The following is a 19782-nucleotide window of genomic DNA, read 5'->3' on the forward strand; positions in this document are numbered from 1 at the left end:
CTATCTACGATAATATTTCGAATTGCTATTATTATCAATTCCTTCATCAAGTAATCAATTGCAATTCGTTTCATGGGCGTAAAATTGTTATCCCCAACTCAAATCCAATTTGTCAACGTAAAATCACTTCTAAAATATTGTAAATTCATAACTAACCTCTTATCTGCTACAATTTGAACTACAACCAACTTTTAATTCTAACTTATATTCATTGCTCAAGTATTTGATTTTAAAATATTACTGGCAATTAATGTTCATCGCCATCAAATATGTCGTTACTCTACCTAGATTCACTTTGGTTACCAAATCTTAGAAATCGACCCATGTAAAAATATTCTCCATTAAAGCTCATCAAATTGTAGTATTTTAATTGACAACAAAACACGTTTATATAGTCTCTGGGCAATGTAGGATGCAAATTGGATAAGAATTTGCAGAACTTTGAAAGTTAGACTGCGATTTGAACCTAAAGTGGTAATTTGATTTGCATTTAACCCTAACCACATGCTGAAATATCAACAAGAAGTATGTGAAGAACAGAGTTTAAGTAGTTTTTGTAGATTAAAAATCATGACTTTCACTTCGTATATTTTTTGAGTTTGAGCTAAAAAGCCACCATGGAATCAAAATTAAGACTATAATGATTTAAGAATAACAAACAACTGAACAAGTATCATCCTTTCCAAACTGCTTTCATTTAATAATTTTACAAAAAATATACATACGCATACATTTCATGAAAGTACATTTGGGGCATCAATTCCGGGCCTTGAACGGCCACCTGAATCGCCTCATCGATAAACTGACCATGATACTTCCAAGAAATGACTGTAGATATACTTCAGCTCTTGTAATAATCAGGGACACATCAAAGAAGTCGTCTGCTGAGGAAAACACCAATTGTTATAGTTCAACTCTAGTGTGTAAGGTGTTACCTAATGCTCGTTAGTATATTTTGAGATTTAGGTTACCTTGGTAGGTTTGTAGACCAGGAAGGATTTGCGTGATTCAAATCCTATGCAGTTTACATGTATGTTGAATTTCCTTTCTTTACTGGATGAAGTAGGCGCGTACAGCCTCTACTGCTGGAGCACAACACATCGGACACTTCCCGTGAGACTGGACCAGATTTTCTGCACAACTTTTACAGGTGCACATGTGCCCACACCTGTACGAATATTTCACTCGTCAAGACTACAATAGCTAATGTTTTCAAAAAAATATGTTCTGTGAGGAGTCGTAGGTTTCAATCAACGGTGTTCTCAAGAACGATGAGGCGTGGTACGGATTTATTTGAAATCGTGTTAACTGTTGAATATAGAATATGGGATAAGATGCAAATCAGGTTGTATTTTTGTAATGTATTTCTGCACAACTGAGTGTAAGCAGGTTCATCATGCATACCTGCAGAGCAAGGAATCAATTTTACTGTGCTGACATACGCAGCAAATTCCTCTCTTGACGTGATCCAGTTGAGATTCAATTTCATCATGAACCCTGTTATCCTTGTGTGCATCTGCATCACATAGTATTGTTTAAAGGTTAAGTAACCAGACATGGGAGTGCTACATTGCAGGAACAAGAAAAAAAAGAAAGGGAAAAAAAACACAAGATCATTTGATATGAAGGGTGCAGCATATAGCTGGGGTTACAAACTAACCTTCGGAAGAGATTGGCCGATTTAAAGCTGCAGAAACCTCTTGATGCAATGACCGCTGCAACTTTATTTGCATATCCATGCAAGCTTCGAGCATACCTTTCATATTGTTCATCCTTTGCAGAAGCCTAGCCATGTCAATCCGTAATGTATTAATGACCTCCCATTCCTGGCAATCATGTACAGAAAGGGATGTGAGTGGAAGGCATAAAAGTATATGATTTGACAAACAGGAGGAACATTGGGGTTGTCGGATAGGAATATTTTATGGCAAGTCAGAGACTCAGAATCAAATCCAACAAAGTACTCCTATCAAATTAAAAGTTGATCTGCCTAACAATAATAGAGAATTTAATATTTCAACTTTTTTATTATGAAGTTATCTTCTACCAATAATATTTCATTTCTATCATCTGGGTCTATAAAGTCCGTAGTCTTGAAAATCTCTTCATGAACATATAAAATGCCTTCAAGAAATACTTTTGCATGAGCAAATAAAAAATGAAATAAACGCATGCAATAACTGAATAATGCAATTATGGGAAATAATTTATGTAATGACATACGCTTATTGTTCCAAACTGCTGATTTAAGTGATGGCGTGCACAATCTGTAACTTGCAAATCCTCATTCCACAGTAGTTGTGATGCCTCAAAAAGTGTTGAAGACTGCATAAATGAGTTTCTCTCAGATGGAGCCAGAGATTGCTCACTATCTACCTGTTCAGGGTGTTCCTCAATTTGAGGAGGAAAGGATGCACTGTCCAGTTCCCAATCAACAGAAGCATGACCAAGCCTTTCTACGTGAGACTGTAACACGTGATCTAGTCTCTCACGGAAACTGCTACGAAGAAGACTAGATACACATCTCCTGAAGCAAAAAAACAAGTTAATTTAAACGCCTTCATTGATTGTGGGATATCATTTTGATACAACGGGGATTAGATAGCATACCGTCTGAAAAGCTCTCTTAGTTCCATAGTGTTAACTTTATCATCATCAGGGAAATAAGCAGGTGCAACTTCTTCTCTAACAAATTCTCCAGCCTCACTAGAAGGCATGCCTCGCCAACTGTCAATAGCATCTTGGAAATCATGGCCCAGCCAGTTATGAGATTCTTGCATCTGATCTTGCTCTTCAACATTGTTACCAGATGGTCCGGGAAATGATTGACTAGAGGCTCTTTCTTGCCAACTTCTGTCACTGTCTTGTCTGCTACCATCAGCCCATTCAGTTAATGCAACAGTATCTACATTTTGCGTGGTACTTTCATTAATTGCAGTTACCGACCCTTGATATTCTTCAGGTGAGGCATCATATGAATTAAATTCCTCATTTGCGTTTCCTTCCAAACCAGTTCTATTATCATCTACTTCATGAACAGAAAGTTCACCACTTATGGATTCATAAGAGGATCCACTGCAATCTATGTCTGTAGATTCTAGCAAAGATTCATTGCTAAATGTGAGATTCATATCTTCATCTTCAGCATGACTACATGCACCATGCTGTCTTGCTTCAGTCACCAAAACTGACTCCTCTATACCACTAGCACTTTCAGCACAAACTGACACATCTTCTGGGCTTCTTTCATCAACCAAAACAGGTTCCTCTGCTTCATCAATTACTTCAAGATCTTGCGTACTGCAGTTCCCACCTACGATGGTACCTTCCAAGTCTGCAGCTATATGATTTCCAGTAACCGTTCCTTCAGTGGAAGTACACTTTCCTTCACCTTTATTCCCATCGTTATAACAAGAATTGGACCCAGCACTGTTCACTAAAGCAGAACCTGCATTGTCCAACTTGGAGAGGAACCCTTCCCTGTATAAATAATTAGTATGCTTTAAGAATGAGATCGGTAATGAAGTAAGCAAAGATACACTTAAAGCTACTATCAAGATACCGAGTTCAACTTGATTTAGCAAACACAATAAAGCTGATTTTTACAAATTAGATAACTGAAGTTTTATGAAGTACTTAGTTCCCAGCTACAAAACTGCAGTTATCAATTTGAGATCTCATCTCAGTATCTTAAAGGGATTGATAAATATTACCTAAGGTCGGAAACCGTCTGTCTTTGTCTAAGAAAATCCAGTTCAGTGGCAGCCACTGAATATGGTCTTTCATCCACCACCAACCTTCCATTTCTTAGGAACCTACCTCTTAGAAGCGCCTGCAAAGTGGTTCAAAAATTAGTAATATATGATAAAGATTTGCACGTTCAAAATACAAGCAATTAAGAACCTAAAGCAATCTAGTATACTTACAGGCTACATGATCTATCTTGCACAATGTAAAATGTAATTAATTAATATTGTTTCTAAAGAGAGGTTTTTAGTTGAAATCTGGATTCAAAACATTAATAATCCCAGGTAAAGTTGGGAGTAGGCAAATGACTATTTTTGCAACATTAATAACCCGTTGCAACACAAAATTTGACGTCCCAAAAGGCTAGATCATTGAGTAGGAATATATTTACAGCTTAAACATACTATATCAATATTATCACCTGAATGCGATTATGGTAAGCAAAATCAGACACAGGTTTCTGCTCTGACAGGCATAGAAGTTCTCTTTTTCTTTCACTTTGAGCCTTTACGAGAAGGTCGAGAAGAGTCTGTCTCCCACATAACCTACGAAGGGGCCTTCGTGCACAAAACTCTGTATGGTTAATCACCAATCTATCACCCACCTGCACAGTTTGAGATGCAACTTCAGAACCTCCCTCTCCAGATGATGTAAAGCCACTTCTCTGCTGGGAAGAATTTAGTGCTCGTTCCCTGAGAATCCTTACCCTTTCAGATTCCGTATCTCCAACACATTTCTGTGCACGATTTTTGCGATTGGATCCATAAGATGGATGCCGCTTAGGAGAACTATTCAACCGCTCTCGAAAAATTTGTCTCACCCTTTCCCGTTCAATCTCTCCAAAGTCACTAGATTGCTCTGATATTACACTATTAGTATCCTCATGTTCAGTCTCTGAACCACCACTAAATCCTTGGTTTTCAGACTCGTAAGAATCTTGAGAGAAAGCGTCAACATTCTCGCTCCTGTCTCCTACAGACGTGACTGTGCTTCTGCACTCAGAATCAGAACCGTTTCTCTGTTTCCTTGACCTGTACGATTGACTCAACGAATGTTCGCCCTCAATCTCCCGCCACATCTGAAAAAGAGTGGACGCCGTTGTGCTACGCCTACAATGGTCATCATCCCACCTGCCTGAGTCTCTTTTTAGTGACTCACGGGACCGAGCAAAATCCGAGACATTGTGTAAACCGGAAACGGCCATTTCTAAACCTGTTATCACCGTCAAATGTAACTCACAGGTTTGATAGAGGTCTCATATCTCAAATTGACCACACAACTGAACAGAATTATCAATAAACTAGTCCCTGCTACTATATTAGCACAAAACTAGTTCTAATAATCACAGCCAAAAATCATCCTCATCTATCCACCAACAATCTAACAATCAAACTACCTGCAAAAGATCTGCGGAAAGAAGAATATATCATTATTCACATTCAAATAAAATAGAAAACTCATTCTAAAATTGTAACATTGAATCCACCCTAATATGATTGAAAAATCAACAAATTGAATTTAAAATAAACGAAAATAAAAGGTTGGTAACTGGCAGATCCATCTTCTCCTAACAAATAGAACCCCACACACCCAACAACACTAATTGGTAAATCTTTCAACAAGTGGAAACCCAAAACATATGGTTTTGAGGAAAAACTAACACTGATGTTGAACCAAATTCCTCAACAAGAAGTTGGCAAATACTAAAACTCCATAGTACAAGGAACCACGGAACAAAGATACGACAGCGGCAGTGTAAACAAGTTCTTCACATCAGTCTCACCTAATACTATAATCCAGCACCTTTGAGCTACAAAACCAGTTCTTGACAGCAAATGTAACAGGATGGAGGAGAGAAATGATCAATTGCACAAAATAAAGTACTTTGGTGAGGCAGAAAGAGAGGGAATTTATGAAAATAAATAGCAACAGCGAAAAATTAGGGGGTGATGGGACACGACACTGCCGCGGCGCCATTTAATTTGTAATTAATTTATTAACATTCTTATTTCGTTTCGAAAAAAATTCCGCGATTCTAACGTCTATTTTCCCTAGACCACCGCTTGTGCTAAATCACGTAATTAGCCCTTAAGGTCCATGGGTTTAACGGTAAACATAAGTGTATTATGGTAAAAAAAAACATGTCTTTTCGATAGAAAATTGGGACCTTTATTTATTTTATTTTTGGCATTAACGGCAATTGGTGTTAAATTGCGATTTAAATTCCCACATCGCCCAAAATATTGGGGTTGGGACATGGTTTGTTTGTGCATAGTTGTCATTTAGTATATCATTGAATTGACAGCAATTGGTGTTAAATTGCGGTTTAAATTCCTGCATCACCAAAATTAAATAAATTACCAAAATATTGGGATTCGGACAATTGGTTTGTTTGTGCCTTGTTGTTGTCATTTAGTATATCATTGATATTAATGATATTTTCGTTGTAAATAGTAGTACTAATTAACTATATATTTTTTATTTCATTTAAAAAAATATACTTTTGTATACTCCAATATGCTTTTTTTTTACTCCAATGTGCTTTTGAGTCTTAAGCTTTTCTATATTATTCAAACTCAATACTTTGTTTTGTAGTAGAGTATTAGTATATTAATACATTAACATTGAATTGAAAGCATGCATATAACAATCAAACCTCGTCAAATCCAATATCAGGCACTCACAAATAGAACAAACACTTACAAAATAATAGTATTAAAAAAAGTAAAAAAAAAGAAGAAGAAAAGAATGAAACACAAGAAATGAATTAATCTCAATTATCCATCCATATCCGTGTGACAGACCACCCTCTGAAAACTCCTGTGGAAATTAAATGGAACCATCACCGATTCACAATCCACCTTGAGCGTCCGATGTATCTTAAACACCCCAACCTTGAGCCTAATCTTGGCCCGAACCTTGACGTTCAAGTTGACCTCCCCCGCGGCCCGCTCCATCCTCAAATCCCGGGCCGTGGCCCCGTACACCGTCGCGTTCTTCGCCACCAGCGCCAGGTCAACGAACGTCACGTTCCTCTTCGGCTGGTAGAAGGGGTGCACGTTGTTCACCGACAGCTTCTGATCCTCGTACCACACCGTCACCTCGATCCGGTCGTAGTACAGCGACACGTGGCGATTGGGGTTGTCGGCCCTGAGCACGAAGTCGAAGTCCGAGCTGAGCTTGTCGTCGCTCAGGTTGAACCCCTTCACCGTCCCGTGCTCGATCGAGTAATGGAGCTTCTTCGGCTGCACCGATGCCCATATGATCAGGACTGCCAGCCCTGTCATAGCGATCAGGGCGATTACCACCAGCACCACGCATTGGAGCACGGGGCGCCTTGGCGCCGCCTGCCCCGGCGGTGCTGCGGTTTGGGGCATGCTTGAAAGGATTTATTTAATTAGGGTTTGTTGAGATTGTGTTGTTTTTTGGGGGCTGTTTGAGTTGGTTTATATAGACTTGAACAGAAATATATGCCTTCGTTGTTGTGATGCATTGTTTATATATTTCTTTCACTTTCTTGTTTTGTTTTATGAAGTAGTTTTCTTGGATGAAACTCAAGAAATATACTACGAGTAAGAAATTGGATTGGGGGTGTAATAAAAGGTGATAGATGATGATGATGAATATTCTTATCTTGTAGAGTTTAAACTTTTAAACTATATATAAAGATGTTGGAATTGCTTCATGATCAAGGTATTCTTAAACCATCTTTAAAGCTCTTCTCTTTTCCATATTTTCATTTTTAGCTTTTTAATGTGCTAAAGGGATGGGGTTTTATTAAGTGTTCGTGGATCGTTCAATTCTAGTTTATGGAGTATCATTATTTGAATAGTTAGCAGTATGTTACTAACGTATTACGCTTAGGGCCCCGAATCTAATGCAAAAAACTGATTTTAAAGTAAGCATATAAGTAATGAAAATAAGCTTGCCGATTAATTCAATAAATATATAAATGTAAATTGATGCATAACAAAATTATGTCTAAGGTAGTGTAAACTATAGAGTGTTGTGATGCAAAAATGGTTGTCAATAAAATATAATTAATTAAAGAAATGATATACTACTAATATTTACCCAAAATTGGGCAAAATCGAGACTTACATTGTTACTATAAGTTTACTACTCCTCGCAAATGAAGGAGAAAAACCGAATGCAAAATGATCTTATGTGTGATGTATTATTATGTATATTATAGATTGTTGTGATTCAAAATATTATTGTGACCGAAATAAGATAACAGTACTGATAGTTATTAACAAAGAAAATAATGTTATATCCACTAAAAATTAGGCAAAATCGACATTTACCATGTGACTATATAATTCATGGAGAAAAATAAGATTTACTAATAGCTGAAAATATCACGCATGCATAAAATCCATTTTAGTATATTAGAGCATCTTCCGCCATTTACACTCAATTCAAATTCATTTTTAGTTTAAATATTACACTAAATAATGGTTTTTACTCTAACCATTTACACTAAACTCGAACTTAAAAAAATATTTTCTATATTACTATTTTTACTCACAAAATTTGAAAAAGTGATTTGAGTTTGTTCTAGTGAAAAACCTAAATATAAATACTCATCCGTCCAAAAAAATAGTTCCATTTGTGGACGACGTGAGTTTTAATGAGAAATTTGATAAAATAAGAGAGAAGGAGAAAAAATATGTAAAGTATGAGAGATATAAATAAAAAGTAAGTAAAGTAAGAGAGATATGGAGAAAAACAGGTAAAATATAGGAAAGAGGAGAAAAGGTGGGTAAAGTATGAAAAATAGACTTTCCATTTATGAGACTATTTTTTGTAGACATTCCAAAATGACAAAATATAACTATTTTGTGTGAACGCAGTGAGTATATTTTACTCAAAAACTAAAATTTTTATAGTACTATTGGACCTACTCCATTTTGAATTTTGGTGTATTATTTGAGATGATTCAGACCGCTATATCTAATGAACGAAATTGAATACTGAGTAGTGATATGGGGCAAATACCTCTTAAGTATATAACTAGAGAACAAATCTCAACCACAAGATCAAGAAATAAAGGGCTAATATTACTTTTAGAATTCTAGTATTATATTCAAGTTTTGATTCACTATATGAATAATTTAGTTCACTCGGGGTATATTGGTCATTTTGCTGAATTAAAATGAGGTGGGTCTGCTCTTTCCCTCATTTGAACAATTCACTTATGTCTATCTCTTCTCTAAATCTCCTTCTCTCTCCGTCGAATACATAGGATTTCTCCACCGTGACCTCCATTGAAGTAAAAACATGCTTAGAGTGATGTATTTCATGGTTATAGTGGAGTGTCTGTGATCCTTGCTTATAGTGATCTGTTTTTTCATCTCATTGAAGTAAAAACATGCTTAGAGTGATGTATTTCATGATTAGAGTGAAGTGTCTGTGATCCTTGCTTATAGTGGTCTGTTTTTTCATCGCAGTTAAGTAAAAACATGCTTAGAGTGATGTATTGTATTCCATGGTTAGAGTGAAGTGTTTGTGATGCATTTTATTAGTGATCTGTTTGATCGATTGAAGACATGTGGTCCGTGTGAAATAGCAAATTTGCAGATCGTGAAATTGATAGTTGACGATGGAGAAATCAGTTCTTGCGATGAAGAATCTGCAATTGATGATGAAGATTGTTGAGCATGAGCGCGAGCTATGTAGATTGTATAATTGGCTAGGGAGATCACAACAAATCAACGTGAGTGATGGAGATCTCAGCGTTAGCGATAAAAATCTATAGAATCTGCGTGAGTATGGTGAATTTGCATATTGTGAAATCGATAATTGGCGATGGATAAAATTAGTTCTTGAGATGAACATTCTTCAATTGGCGATGGAGATTGCTGAGCATGAGTATGTGCTATGGAGATTACAACAAATCAGTCCGGGAGCAATAGGCGACGAGGGCACTGGTTATAGAGATATTGTCGTTGCCCGCGAGAGGAGGTGAGTCGTACTCCGCGAGAGGGAGACAACTGTGAGAGGCAGGCAGGCAGGCCAGAGGAGGGAGTCGCCGGAGAGGAGGTGCAAGCTGCTCCGCCACCTCCTTCGTGAGAGAAGGAGAGAGTGTGTGTTTGTGTGTGAGAGTGAATGGTGTGTGTATGTAAAAATACGAGAACAAAGTTGATTTCCTAAAATACCCCTATGCAATGTTTATTAACTAAAAATGTTTACTTATTTTAGTCATTGGATTAAGATAATGTGTGGCTGAGATTTGTTCTCTAATTATACATTTAAAATTAATTAAACATTCATCATCTCCCTTAATCTACAATGTAAAAACATTATTAATTTCGAACAGATACTATATCAGTGCTATGAAATATCAATATCGATTATTTAACTATTTTCTAAAAAGTGTATATGAACATGATATGAACGTATTCTAATGGAGTAGAAAATACTCAAATGAACTCAAAATTAAATGATTAGTTTAATCCATTCCATCCCTTAAAGTAAACACCCATTTATTATATTTATCATCAATAGTATCCATGTTTTAAAATTCTGGGATTTGAGTACTTATGATAATTGTAATATTTTCACAAACTTATTATGGATTAACGTATTACGAATATAAGGAAAGTCCGTCTCAATGTAGCTACTACCATAATATAATTAATACGGAGTACTACTTAATTCATTAAGATAATAAAAGGGTCGTATATATTAGAATAAATAATTAATCATGATAGGCTAAATTTGTACTTCCAATATGGTACTGCAACTTTTTTAAGTAGGTTCCTAAAATGGTAGTATCTGAATAAGAAGGAAAAAAATCAAATTTAGGGTACAACTATAATACCTACCCATCAGTGTCGAATCAAATTTTTGATCATGTTTTGATCGAAAATAAAAACTTAAAGAGTTAATAAAAACTTAGTACCCGGATGCTTTATTTTCTTATTTATAATTTCCTAGACTTTTTTACATCAAAAGCTAATAAACAAAAATAAAATTAAATGGGAGTTGAGTAATCAGAATGCAAATCGCTGCAGAAAGGCACAAACCCTTCCCCTTTGGCTTTCTGCCCTTCCCCGCTTACATCCCCACCGCGTCGCCGCCACTGTCGACGGAACTTTTCCTTTCTCCACTGCGAAAGTCCTACCCAGGCCTCATCCTTCCTCCCACACTAATTATTTGAAGTAATTTATCAATTTTCAGGTAGGTCTATATGTTTCAATCTCGATCTGAATACAAATTACTAGTATTTTGGAAGAGTTAACTTCTAAGAATAGAGCCCCAAATCAAATTAAATTTTTTAATTGATTCAAAACTTGTTTGAATTGCAATCAGTTACGTTCATTGCTATAAAGAGTTTCTAAGACACGTCCGAAAAATTCGAGATGCTTCCTAATGCACTGGTTTCAATTCATAAGGGTGCCTATAGTAATCTGTTATAGAATTTGCTCTGCAGGTACTTCTTTATCAATTGTTGCTGTAAGCATGTATGAAGTATCTTATGTTGATAGTCTACTATTCTCAATGTGGCTATCGTTCTGTAAGCCTAAGAACCTTTAACCTAAACTCGCTGAGTAGTCGTCTAGCATTAGAGCACAACAAAATAAGTAAATGGGATTTTTTCAAGGCTGCCCTCTTAACCTACGCCCAAGCTGCATTAAGCTAGGTTAGGTTGAGGCTGTAGTCGCCTGTTAAAATGGCAAGCTAGCTTGCCCCAGTCAGATATGGTTCATTATGGCGGTCAGCAGCCTGGCCTGCCCCACTAGCTCAATTTGAGAACCTTGCTCAATGCTGCAAATTGTGGAAAATTCTGTTGAATTCAATCATTATCTGCAAGTTCTACTTTGTTACCTCAGCTAACAATTTATATTCCCGAATATCTGCTAGGATAATTATTTAGATGGTGTTACTGCTAACAGGTGAAACAGAGCCCCTTGGCATCAAGGTCCAACTATTCAGCATGTACTAACTGGTAGGTATCTGGGAATGTTGACTGCAAACCAGAGGATATCATTGAAATCTGTTATAGCAAAGAACTAGGTTTTGAATTTCTGTTACCTTTCTCTAAATTTCAATATTTCATGCGTACTCATCACCTCTATTTTGCATTTTTGGAGATTCTAGTATTGTTATTTGTATATGTGTGTTTAATAGTTGGGTTTTGTTCTATTTATTGCCGGTGTTCTGATTGTCTTATTTTGAGTAGATCTTCATGCAATTTTTAATTTTCACTTTTCAGTAACTCCGGGAAGGTTATTTTGATCTTAGCAATATATCAATGTTGAAAATATGCTGTGTAGCTTGGTTAGGATTCTGATGGCCTTATTGTTTTATTACTGAGGTCAATAGGAGTTCTTAATATTAATCAATATCTCGGTGAAATGAGAACAATATATCCTTGTATTGTACCACATATATGGTATTCATCTTCATTTTGCGGCTTTAGCTGAAGAATGAGTTCTGAAAATGAAACCTAACACAATGAGAACCTTTGATGGACCTGAATGATTATGGTAGAGCCGTAGTGTGCTCTATAGTCTAGCCACTGTGCTACAGTTACAGTTGAACTAAGTACTGGGCTGATCTTTTGACCTTATTATATATTTGATAGAAATGAGTAATTATCATTGGAAAATTAGAAATTGTTTCACTTATGTACTAATACCATGTTGTAAGGTAGCATGAAATTTGTTTGCAACTTGTTCACATGTAATTAATGTTAAGTCAGCACAGGAAAGGAAGTTCTCATCTTGAATCCTTATGGGGTATAGTCTATGCCTAGAATAGATTTAGTTTGCGGCCCCACATTTTATTTTTCCTTACCCTGAACTCTTAGTAAAAGCACGTTTTTTTTAAGAATTAAGACACTCTCAGCCAATCCCTTTATGGAAGAGTGAGATGTACCAACAAGTAAAAGTGATTCTTTATTGCAACCTTTTAGGTCTTGTGTCTGTATTTGTTGATTTTGGCGGTTCATTAGTCATTACACAATGTCAACATACACTACTATGAGCACATAATTTTCCTTTTATTATGAAATACTATGAAGTTTACTAGGTCAACATGCTAGTCTGAAAGTTCATAATCAAGAAAGTCTTGTGCTGTTCTCACATTACTTAGATTTATGATTTATGATTCTGCCAGTCTTAGCTTGTTGGTTGGAAGTATCTTCAGTTGACTATACTTTCTGTTACTTTTGCATTTCAATATAGAAAAATATGGATACCAGCGACATAGTGGTTTCATCCATTCGTGCTGGGATGAAGAGGGAGTTTGCCTTCCTGATGAAGGCTCAGTCTGAAATGGGGGGGCTTCCAGCAGGCAGGAGAGTAACCAGGTCCCAGAGAGGCGGTAGTTCCAGCAGAGACTATGTGGTAAGTGGTAGTAAGATTAATAAGAAAATGAAGGTGTATGCTTCTAAGAAATCGAAAAAGATTGACGAAGAGAAACCAGAAACAGATGATGTAGTCAAGTTGGAGCCAACTAATGTTGTGGATAGTCAAGTTGTAGTTGACATTGAATCTGATATGGGCAACTGTTCAAGAGATTTAGATGCTGACTTAGTCAATGTAATTGGCGATAAAGCAGAAGAAAAAGTAGGTGCAATAAATTTAGATGTTGAGTCAGTTGCTGTAGTGGTCAATGGAGCAGAAGAGAACGTCGGCCCAAGAAATTTAGAGGCTGACTCAGTTGCTGTAGTGAGCGATGAGGCAGAACAGAAAGTGGGTGCAAGAAATTTAGAGGCTGACTCAGTTGCTGTGGTGAGCGATGAAGCAAGACAGAAAGTGGGCGCAAGAAATCTAGAGGTTGACTTAGTTGCTATAGTGGGCGATGAAGCAGGCGAGAAAGTGGGCGCTGATTCAAGGGAAGACATTATCCAGACTTTGTGCACAGATTCACCTGTGGATCAGATTGGAGGTTGTGATAGAGTTTCTATTCATGAAGATGATAGACTACTAAACAGTATCTCTGGTTTGGGATGTGAGAGTACTGCAGAGCGTACAAGCTTGTCCTTGGCAAAGCCACTAAGGAGATTTACACGCTCAGCTTTGAAGATGCAGGATGGGGCGATAGAGTTAGGATCGGGGGCAGGAGCTGTGGAGAGTATGACTACAAGTCCGTCAAAGCTTGAAATGAAAATGTCAAAAAAGATTGGGTTTAAAAGAGCTCCGATTAAATTAAAGGACCTTCTTGAGACAGGATTGCTCGAGGGGCTTCATGTTCGCTATGTTAATGGATCAAAGGTAGTCATATTTGACAATAGATTTTTCCATTTTAACTTTTGTTAAACGGTTGATGACATCTTTTCTTTGAAATTTCCAGAGGAGGAGGAGGCCTGAATCTGAACTTCAGGGAGTTATTAAGGGGAGTGGGATATTATGTTCATGTGATGAATGTGAGGGGAAAAAGGTAAATTTTTTGTAGATCATTGACTTGTGTTGATTTGAATGATTCTTTTCAGTAACTGCTAGTTGTTGGTGTAGGTTGTTACTCCTAATCAATTTGAATTCCATGCACATAGTAGCAATAAGCGCCCACCAGAGTATATATATTTGGAGAATGGAAAAAGTCTTAGAGATGTGCTTAAAGCATGCAAGGCCAATCCTTCAGATCCGCTGGAAGGTGTCATCCGTAATGCAATTGGCCGTTCTAATTATACAACCACTTTCTGTCTCAATTGCAGAGGTGATGTCCGTGTTCGTTATTTTTTGATATGTCATAAGTTGCTTATGTGCTCAAATAGGATATTATAAAAAATTGATAATTTTTTTGATTTTTCTCTCCCTCTTTTCTTTTTCCTTCACCACCTTTTTATGCTTTCAGGGTTGATTCCTGAAACTGGTACTGGCCGAGCAATGCTTCTTTGTGATTCCTGTGTTCTACTAAAGGAGTCTGGCCCCAGTCAAGCTCAGATCAGTGATGTCACCCTCAGGTTTGAGAACTAAACTGGAACAACATTTTGTTTGGCATTCTTTTTGTAGAATGAATGTTAGCAAGGTATCCTTAACATTTTACGAGAGCGCAAGTGCATCATGTAAATTTAGAAAATATTTAGATTGTTAGGATACATTATTTACTTTTTCCATAGAACCTGGATATTGAACTCAAAATGCAAGGACGTGAAACAAAATAGCAGGTGATATAGGGAAAAAGACACTGCAGAAATTTGGTTTATCTCTATCGTGAAGATTAATACTCCCTCCGTCCCATAGTAGATGTCACACTTGGGAGATGGCTCGGGATTTTAGGAGATGTTATTTTGCGTGTTAAGTGGTGAGAGAAAATATAATTTTATAATTGAGGTTAGAAGGAACTTTTTCCAAAAGAGGAAATGTAACATCTTTTGTGGGACAAACTAAAAAAAGGAAAGTATGACATCTACTATGGGACGGAGGGAGTATTTTCTTAGATATAAAACATTGATAGTGTTTTGCTCAGATCGGTGCTGTTTATGATGTTAACATACCCAAACACTTATCTTGTCTTGTGGAAAATATGTAATTATGCTTAACCTAATCTATTTAGTTGATGGTGTGATAAAAAGACATGTAAGTTTAGGCTTCCAAGAAGAGCATAGACTTGGTCTGCGCGAAATGTGTCATTGTAGGCAGATAGGCTTTAGTGTTAATTACTTCTCCTTTTAGCTCATGGCGGTGGTATATCTTCACAATCAACATACCCTATTAGCAAGTTATTTTATCTTCTTGTCGGTGTTTAATGTTTATTGATATGGTCTTTTCTGATGATAATTTTAGGTCTCCTTTGGCTGGTTCACCAGCTCCTGCGTCTTCTATTTGTCTGCCTGAAGTTCTAGATATTGTTCAAGTTTCTCCACATAGCCAACCTCAAGCTAAGAGTCAGGGGAAGCTGACACGGAAGTAAGTTCCATTCGATTCTGTAGTACTTCTATGCATATTCTTTGGATTCACAACTGCTGGGTATCTTCAAATTATGCATGTTAATCTTGTGTTTCCTCTCTGCAGGGATCTGAGAATGCATAAGTCTGTTTTAGCAGAAGATCTGCTCCCTGATGGCACTGCTTTGTCGTATGTTATGCATGGAAAGGTGAATGGGTACCACCATTAACACTCTTTGTAGACCCCTATTCTTTATACTATTGTTTCCAGAATGGTCATGGACAGGAAGGTAGTTCTGGCTTTCTGGAAATGATCTAATGATTTCCTTTGAAATGATTTTTCACATTCTCGTCAATTACTCCTCCTGAGCAGATAAGGCTTGAGGGTTACAAGAAAGATGGTTCAATCTTCTGCTTCTGTTGCAAGAAAGTGGTATGTTTCCCTTTTATTTGAAAGTTGAAACTCATTTCTTGTTACCTCTAGTAACTCACCTTTAATGATGCTGCCTTGCTTTTTATGAAAAGGTGAGCCCCTCCCAGTTCGAGGCTCATGCTGGTTTTGCTTCACGTCGGAAGCCGTGAGTATTACTTTTCCTCTTGTTTCATAATTTTATGGGGAAACATTATTACTAATTGTAGTTGGTCATCTGTAGCATTCAACACTTCCTGATCTTAAGACTGAAGCTGTTGTATGAGCCATTTAATAACTCCCTCCATTTCAAGTTGATTGCGGTGTTCTTTTTGGCACATGATTTTAGAAAGTGATGTTTAGTGAGTTAAGCGGAGAGAAAAAAGGAGAGACTATAAAGTAGATAAGTGAAAGAGAGACTAAGTAAGATTAAAAGTGTTGATTTTTGGCAAAAGGAATACAAATTGATTAACTTTGGACGGAGGGAGTATATCACAATTTTTGAAGCCTAGTAGTCTTAAATGAGACAACAAAAGGACGAGTTGGGTGCCTGGGGAACATGTAAAAAATTTTAAAAACTTAATTTCTGGTCATTTTTGTTAACTTAGGGTTGCTTGGCTTGCAGGTACATGAGTATATACACTTCCAATGGAGTTTCTCTGCATCAGCTATCCCTTGAAATTTCCAGAAGTCGTAAATCATCTACTGAAGAAAATGATGACCTTTGTTCTATTTGTGAGGATGGAGGAGATCTGTTATGCTGTGAAAATTGCCCACGAGCTTTCCACACTGGTGAGGATATTTCAACAATTTAGACAACTGTATAGTATATTCTGCTCTGGTTAGTTTCACGTGATGACGGTGGTTGTATAATATAATATATAATCATATTGAAACTGCAGTTCTTTGAAGTTCAGTCTGTTATGATATGTTGATTTCTCCTACTACCATAAAAACTAAATAAGCTAGTCACTAGACGTTTAGTCTTTGTATTAGTTCATCTTTTCTTCTCTATCTCATTTCCACCTGATTTTTAGATGATTGGTTTTGCTGCAGAAGTTAATGCCTAAATGATTATGTTCATAACCTGCTGCCTGCTACTAAACCCGCAATCCTTCATTGTTCAATTCCTTCCTCCTGCTTCTTACTTACTCATCTATTTTGGTCTCTTGGTTTGCTGCAGAATGTGTTGATCTCTTGAGCATTCCTCAGGGAATATGGTATTGCAACTACTGCCAGAATATGTTTGAAAAGGAAAGGTTTGCAGAGAATGACGCGAATGCTATCGCAGCTGGTAGAGTCCCTGGTGTAGATCCACTAGAGGACATCACCAGGAGGTGCATTCGTATTGTTGCAAATGTTGAAAAATATATTGGGGGTGGATGTGTTATTTGCAGGTTGTTTATCTTTGGCATTTATATTTCTGCTTAGTCCTTTCGCTTTTCTTTTCCTGTACTGTTTATATTTGGCATCCACGTCAAACCTTTGAGTGTTTTCTTAATGAGATAAATGTGCCTGGAATCCTAAAAAATGAAATGCTTTTATAAAGCTGAAAAACATGTTTATGTGTAGAATATTAATCTATCCCAAAGACCTCTATTTTGGTTATCTTCCCTCATTTTTCTGTTTTTCATTCATGTGGTTCTTGCAGAGTAGATGAGTTCAGCAAGTCAGGTTTTAATGACCACACAGTTATGATCTGTGATCAGGTATTAACCTTTGCTCTTATATATTGAGAAAGGTTTGGAATTGGAAGTCATGCCGCTTGCTGTTTTGATAATGGGAGCATGATGAACTATGTTTATGGTTTTTGTAGTGTGAGAGAGAATATCATGTCAAATGTCTAAGGGAGCTAGAGATTGAGGATTTGAAGGTTTGCACAATGATTATCTTTCTTTCGGAGTTTCCAGAAATCCTAACGCGCCATGTGGCTTACTTAGGACTAAGGTTTGCAATCAAAACTGCAGGCACTTCCAGAAACCGAATGGTTCTGCAGCAAAAAGTGCAGCAGTATCCATTCTATACTTCACAAGATGATTGGTGATGGTGACCAAATGCTTCCAGAAGCTGTCCTTAATGTCCTGGAGAGGAAAGGCGATGGACAAGGTTCAGAGGAGAATCCTAAGCTAGATGTGAGATGGAGGCTACTCAGAGGAAAAGTATCTTCAGAGGACACCAGGGTTTGGCTTTCTGGTGCTGTCACTATATTTCATGTGAGTACCTTAGTCGTTTGCTATTGCTTCGATCTTTGTATTGTTTACAGTATTTATGTACCTCACAATTCTATTTGTCATTCCCTGTTAATATGACCTCCATCTTTACTAATTTTATGACTTGATTTCTTAGAATTGTTGACACCATGTGGTAGAGTTTCCTTCCCTGCATATAATTGCTACTTTATGGACGTTACAATTTGACGATCCTGGAAATTTGTTGTTTTTTCCTAATTTTGAAATGCATGCATTCAATACCATGTCACTGTCCACATGATGATAGATGCTCGTATTAACAATATCCCTGGGCATCTATAAATGGCAGGGGACAGGCTTATCTGCAATTTTATCACATGTGCAAATAAAAAATTGCTACATATGTTGTAATGTTGCTTTCTTCTGTGGCATTTTTCTGAGCCTAAGTAAATTGCCCGAGTGTTGTTGATCACCATGACCAAAATATCTTCAGGACCGATTTGATCCTATAGCTGATGCCAGCACCAGCCGTCTCGACCTTATTCCAACAATGGTTTATGGGTAAATGAGTCTCTCACTTCTCACATGGCTTATTTATGCTAAGACTTTATATTGATTGGACATAGCTTCAATTATTGCTGATTATTTGCAGAAGGAAATTCAAAGACCAAGAATTTTATGGCATGTATTGTGCTATATTGACAGTTGGGTAAGAAATATTATAACTTTCCATATGCTTTTTTATCTCCTTAATTATGTTTCCTTTTGAAACGAACCATATTTTCTACAGCTCTGCAGTAGTATCAGCCGCCATAGTGCGGGTTTTTGGGGAGGAAGTTGCAGAGCTTCCTCTAGTTGCAACAAGGAGTGATTGTCAAGGAAAGGTGGGTCATTTAATGGAGTCGAACAATATACTCTTACTATTATTATCATCATCCTTTTGCTTTCTCAATCGTAAAATGATTTATAATTTCCATCTACAGGGATACTTTCAGGCGCTCTTTGCCTGTATTGAGCATCTTTTGTTGTCACTCAACATCAAGGATCTGGTGCTTCCTGCAGCAGATGAAGCAGAATCACTGTGGAAAACCAGATTTGGGTTTGAAAAACTTGACCTGGAAAAGGTTGGTTAATTACTTATCTTAACTACACATCAGTGCATATGTTCAAGGCCAACATTGAAGAAAGGCTTACTTTCTACATCTGGTGTCTCTTCTCTCTTGCCTCACAGTTAGATGAATACAAGAAGAGTTACCAGCTGATGATCTTTGAGGGAACTTCGATTCTGCACAAGTCGATGTCAAAGTCTTGAAGTATCAACTGGAGTGTATGTATGTAGCAAGATTTTTGAAGAGATGGTTTTTCCCCAGCATAGGCCATTAAAATTATTTGGATGGTTTTGTTCATGTTATAGAATGTGAAAATGCCAAAGTACATAGAGGTATACTTACACCTAGGTAGGCTGCAGCTCAATTGTTAATTGTAGGATTATGTGGTTGGAGTAGAATCATCTCCTGTGTAATTTCCATCTATTTTTGTTCAACTGCTACAAGTCTTATTTTTTCTTCTAATTATCACCATTCTGTCTTAATTCCTTA

General features: G+C 37.0%; 3 protein-coding genes across 7 annotated transcripts; 1 reads left to right on the forward strand and 2 right to left on the reverse strand.

Moving 5' to 3' along the window:
• Nucleotides 1-676: 676 nt before the first annotated feature.
• Nucleotides 677-5667, reverse strand: LOC121787319. Its single transcript, XM_042186019.1, has 10 exons — nucleotides 5531-5667; nucleotides 5144-5154; nucleotides 4169-4959; nucleotides 3714-3832; nucleotides 2611-3480; nucleotides 2224-2527; nucleotides 1661-1826; nucleotides 1405-1516; nucleotides 972-1168; nucleotides 677-881 (listed from the first exon to the last, which is right to left on the reverse strand). Exons 3-9 carry the CDS (start codon nucleotides 4949-4951, stop codon nucleotides 1051-1053), a joined length of 2472 nt encoding a protein of 823 aa, XP_042041953.1. The 5' UTR covers nucleotides 4952-4959; nucleotides 5144-5154; nucleotides 5531-5667; the 3' UTR covers nucleotides 677-881; nucleotides 972-1050.
• A 724-nt stretch (nucleotides 5668-6391) lies between these two features.
• LOC121769847 (uncharacterized protein At1g08160-like) lies at nucleotides 6392-7242 on the reverse strand. The gene has a single exon (XM_042166614.1). The coding sequence runs from the start codon at nucleotides 7122-7124 to the stop codon at nucleotides 6525-6527; it is 600 nt and encodes a 199-aa protein (XP_042022548.1). The 5' UTR covers nucleotides 7125-7242; the 3' UTR covers nucleotides 6392-6524.
• A 3479-nt stretch (nucleotides 7243-10721) lies between these two features.
• On the forward strand, nucleotides 10722-19782 carry LOC121787325. Of its 5 annotated transcripts, XM_042186038.1 has the most exons (21): nucleotides 10722-10932; nucleotides 11065-11185; nucleotides 11649-11701; nucleotides 12942-13973; nucleotides 14053-14139; nucleotides 14214-14415; nucleotides 14554-14662; nucleotides 15486-15608; nucleotides 15714-15795; nucleotides 15960-16019; nucleotides 16112-16164; nucleotides 16621-16787; nucleotides 17179-17392; nucleotides 17647-17704; nucleotides 17812-17868; nucleotides 17963-18208; nucleotides 18678-18745; nucleotides 18837-18893; nucleotides 18975-19068; nucleotides 19168-19308; nucleotides 19416-19782. In XM_042186038.1, the coding sequence occupies exons 4-21, from the start codon at nucleotides 12948-12950 to the stop codon at nucleotides 19494-19496; spliced, it is 2925 nt and encodes a 974-aa protein (XP_042041972.1). In that variant the 5' UTR covers nucleotides 10722-10932; nucleotides 11065-11185; nucleotides 11649-11701; nucleotides 12942-12947; the 3' UTR covers nucleotides 19497-19782. The 5 variants fall into 5 exon arrangements, with proteins under 5 accessions (XP_042041972.1, XP_042041977.1, XP_042041964.1 ...); XM_042186043.1 differs by lacking the exon at nucleotides 11065-11185 and having other exon boundaries at nucleotides 11617-11701; XM_042186030.1 differs by lacking the exon at nucleotides 11065-11185.

Source organism: Salvia splendens, chromosome 2 (genome assembly GCF_004379255.2).
Source record: "Salvia splendens isolate huo1 chromosome 2, SspV2, whole genome shotgun sequence".
Classification (NCBI taxonomy): Eukaryota; Viridiplantae; Streptophyta; class Magnoliopsida; order Lamiales; family Lamiaceae; genus Salvia; species Salvia splendens.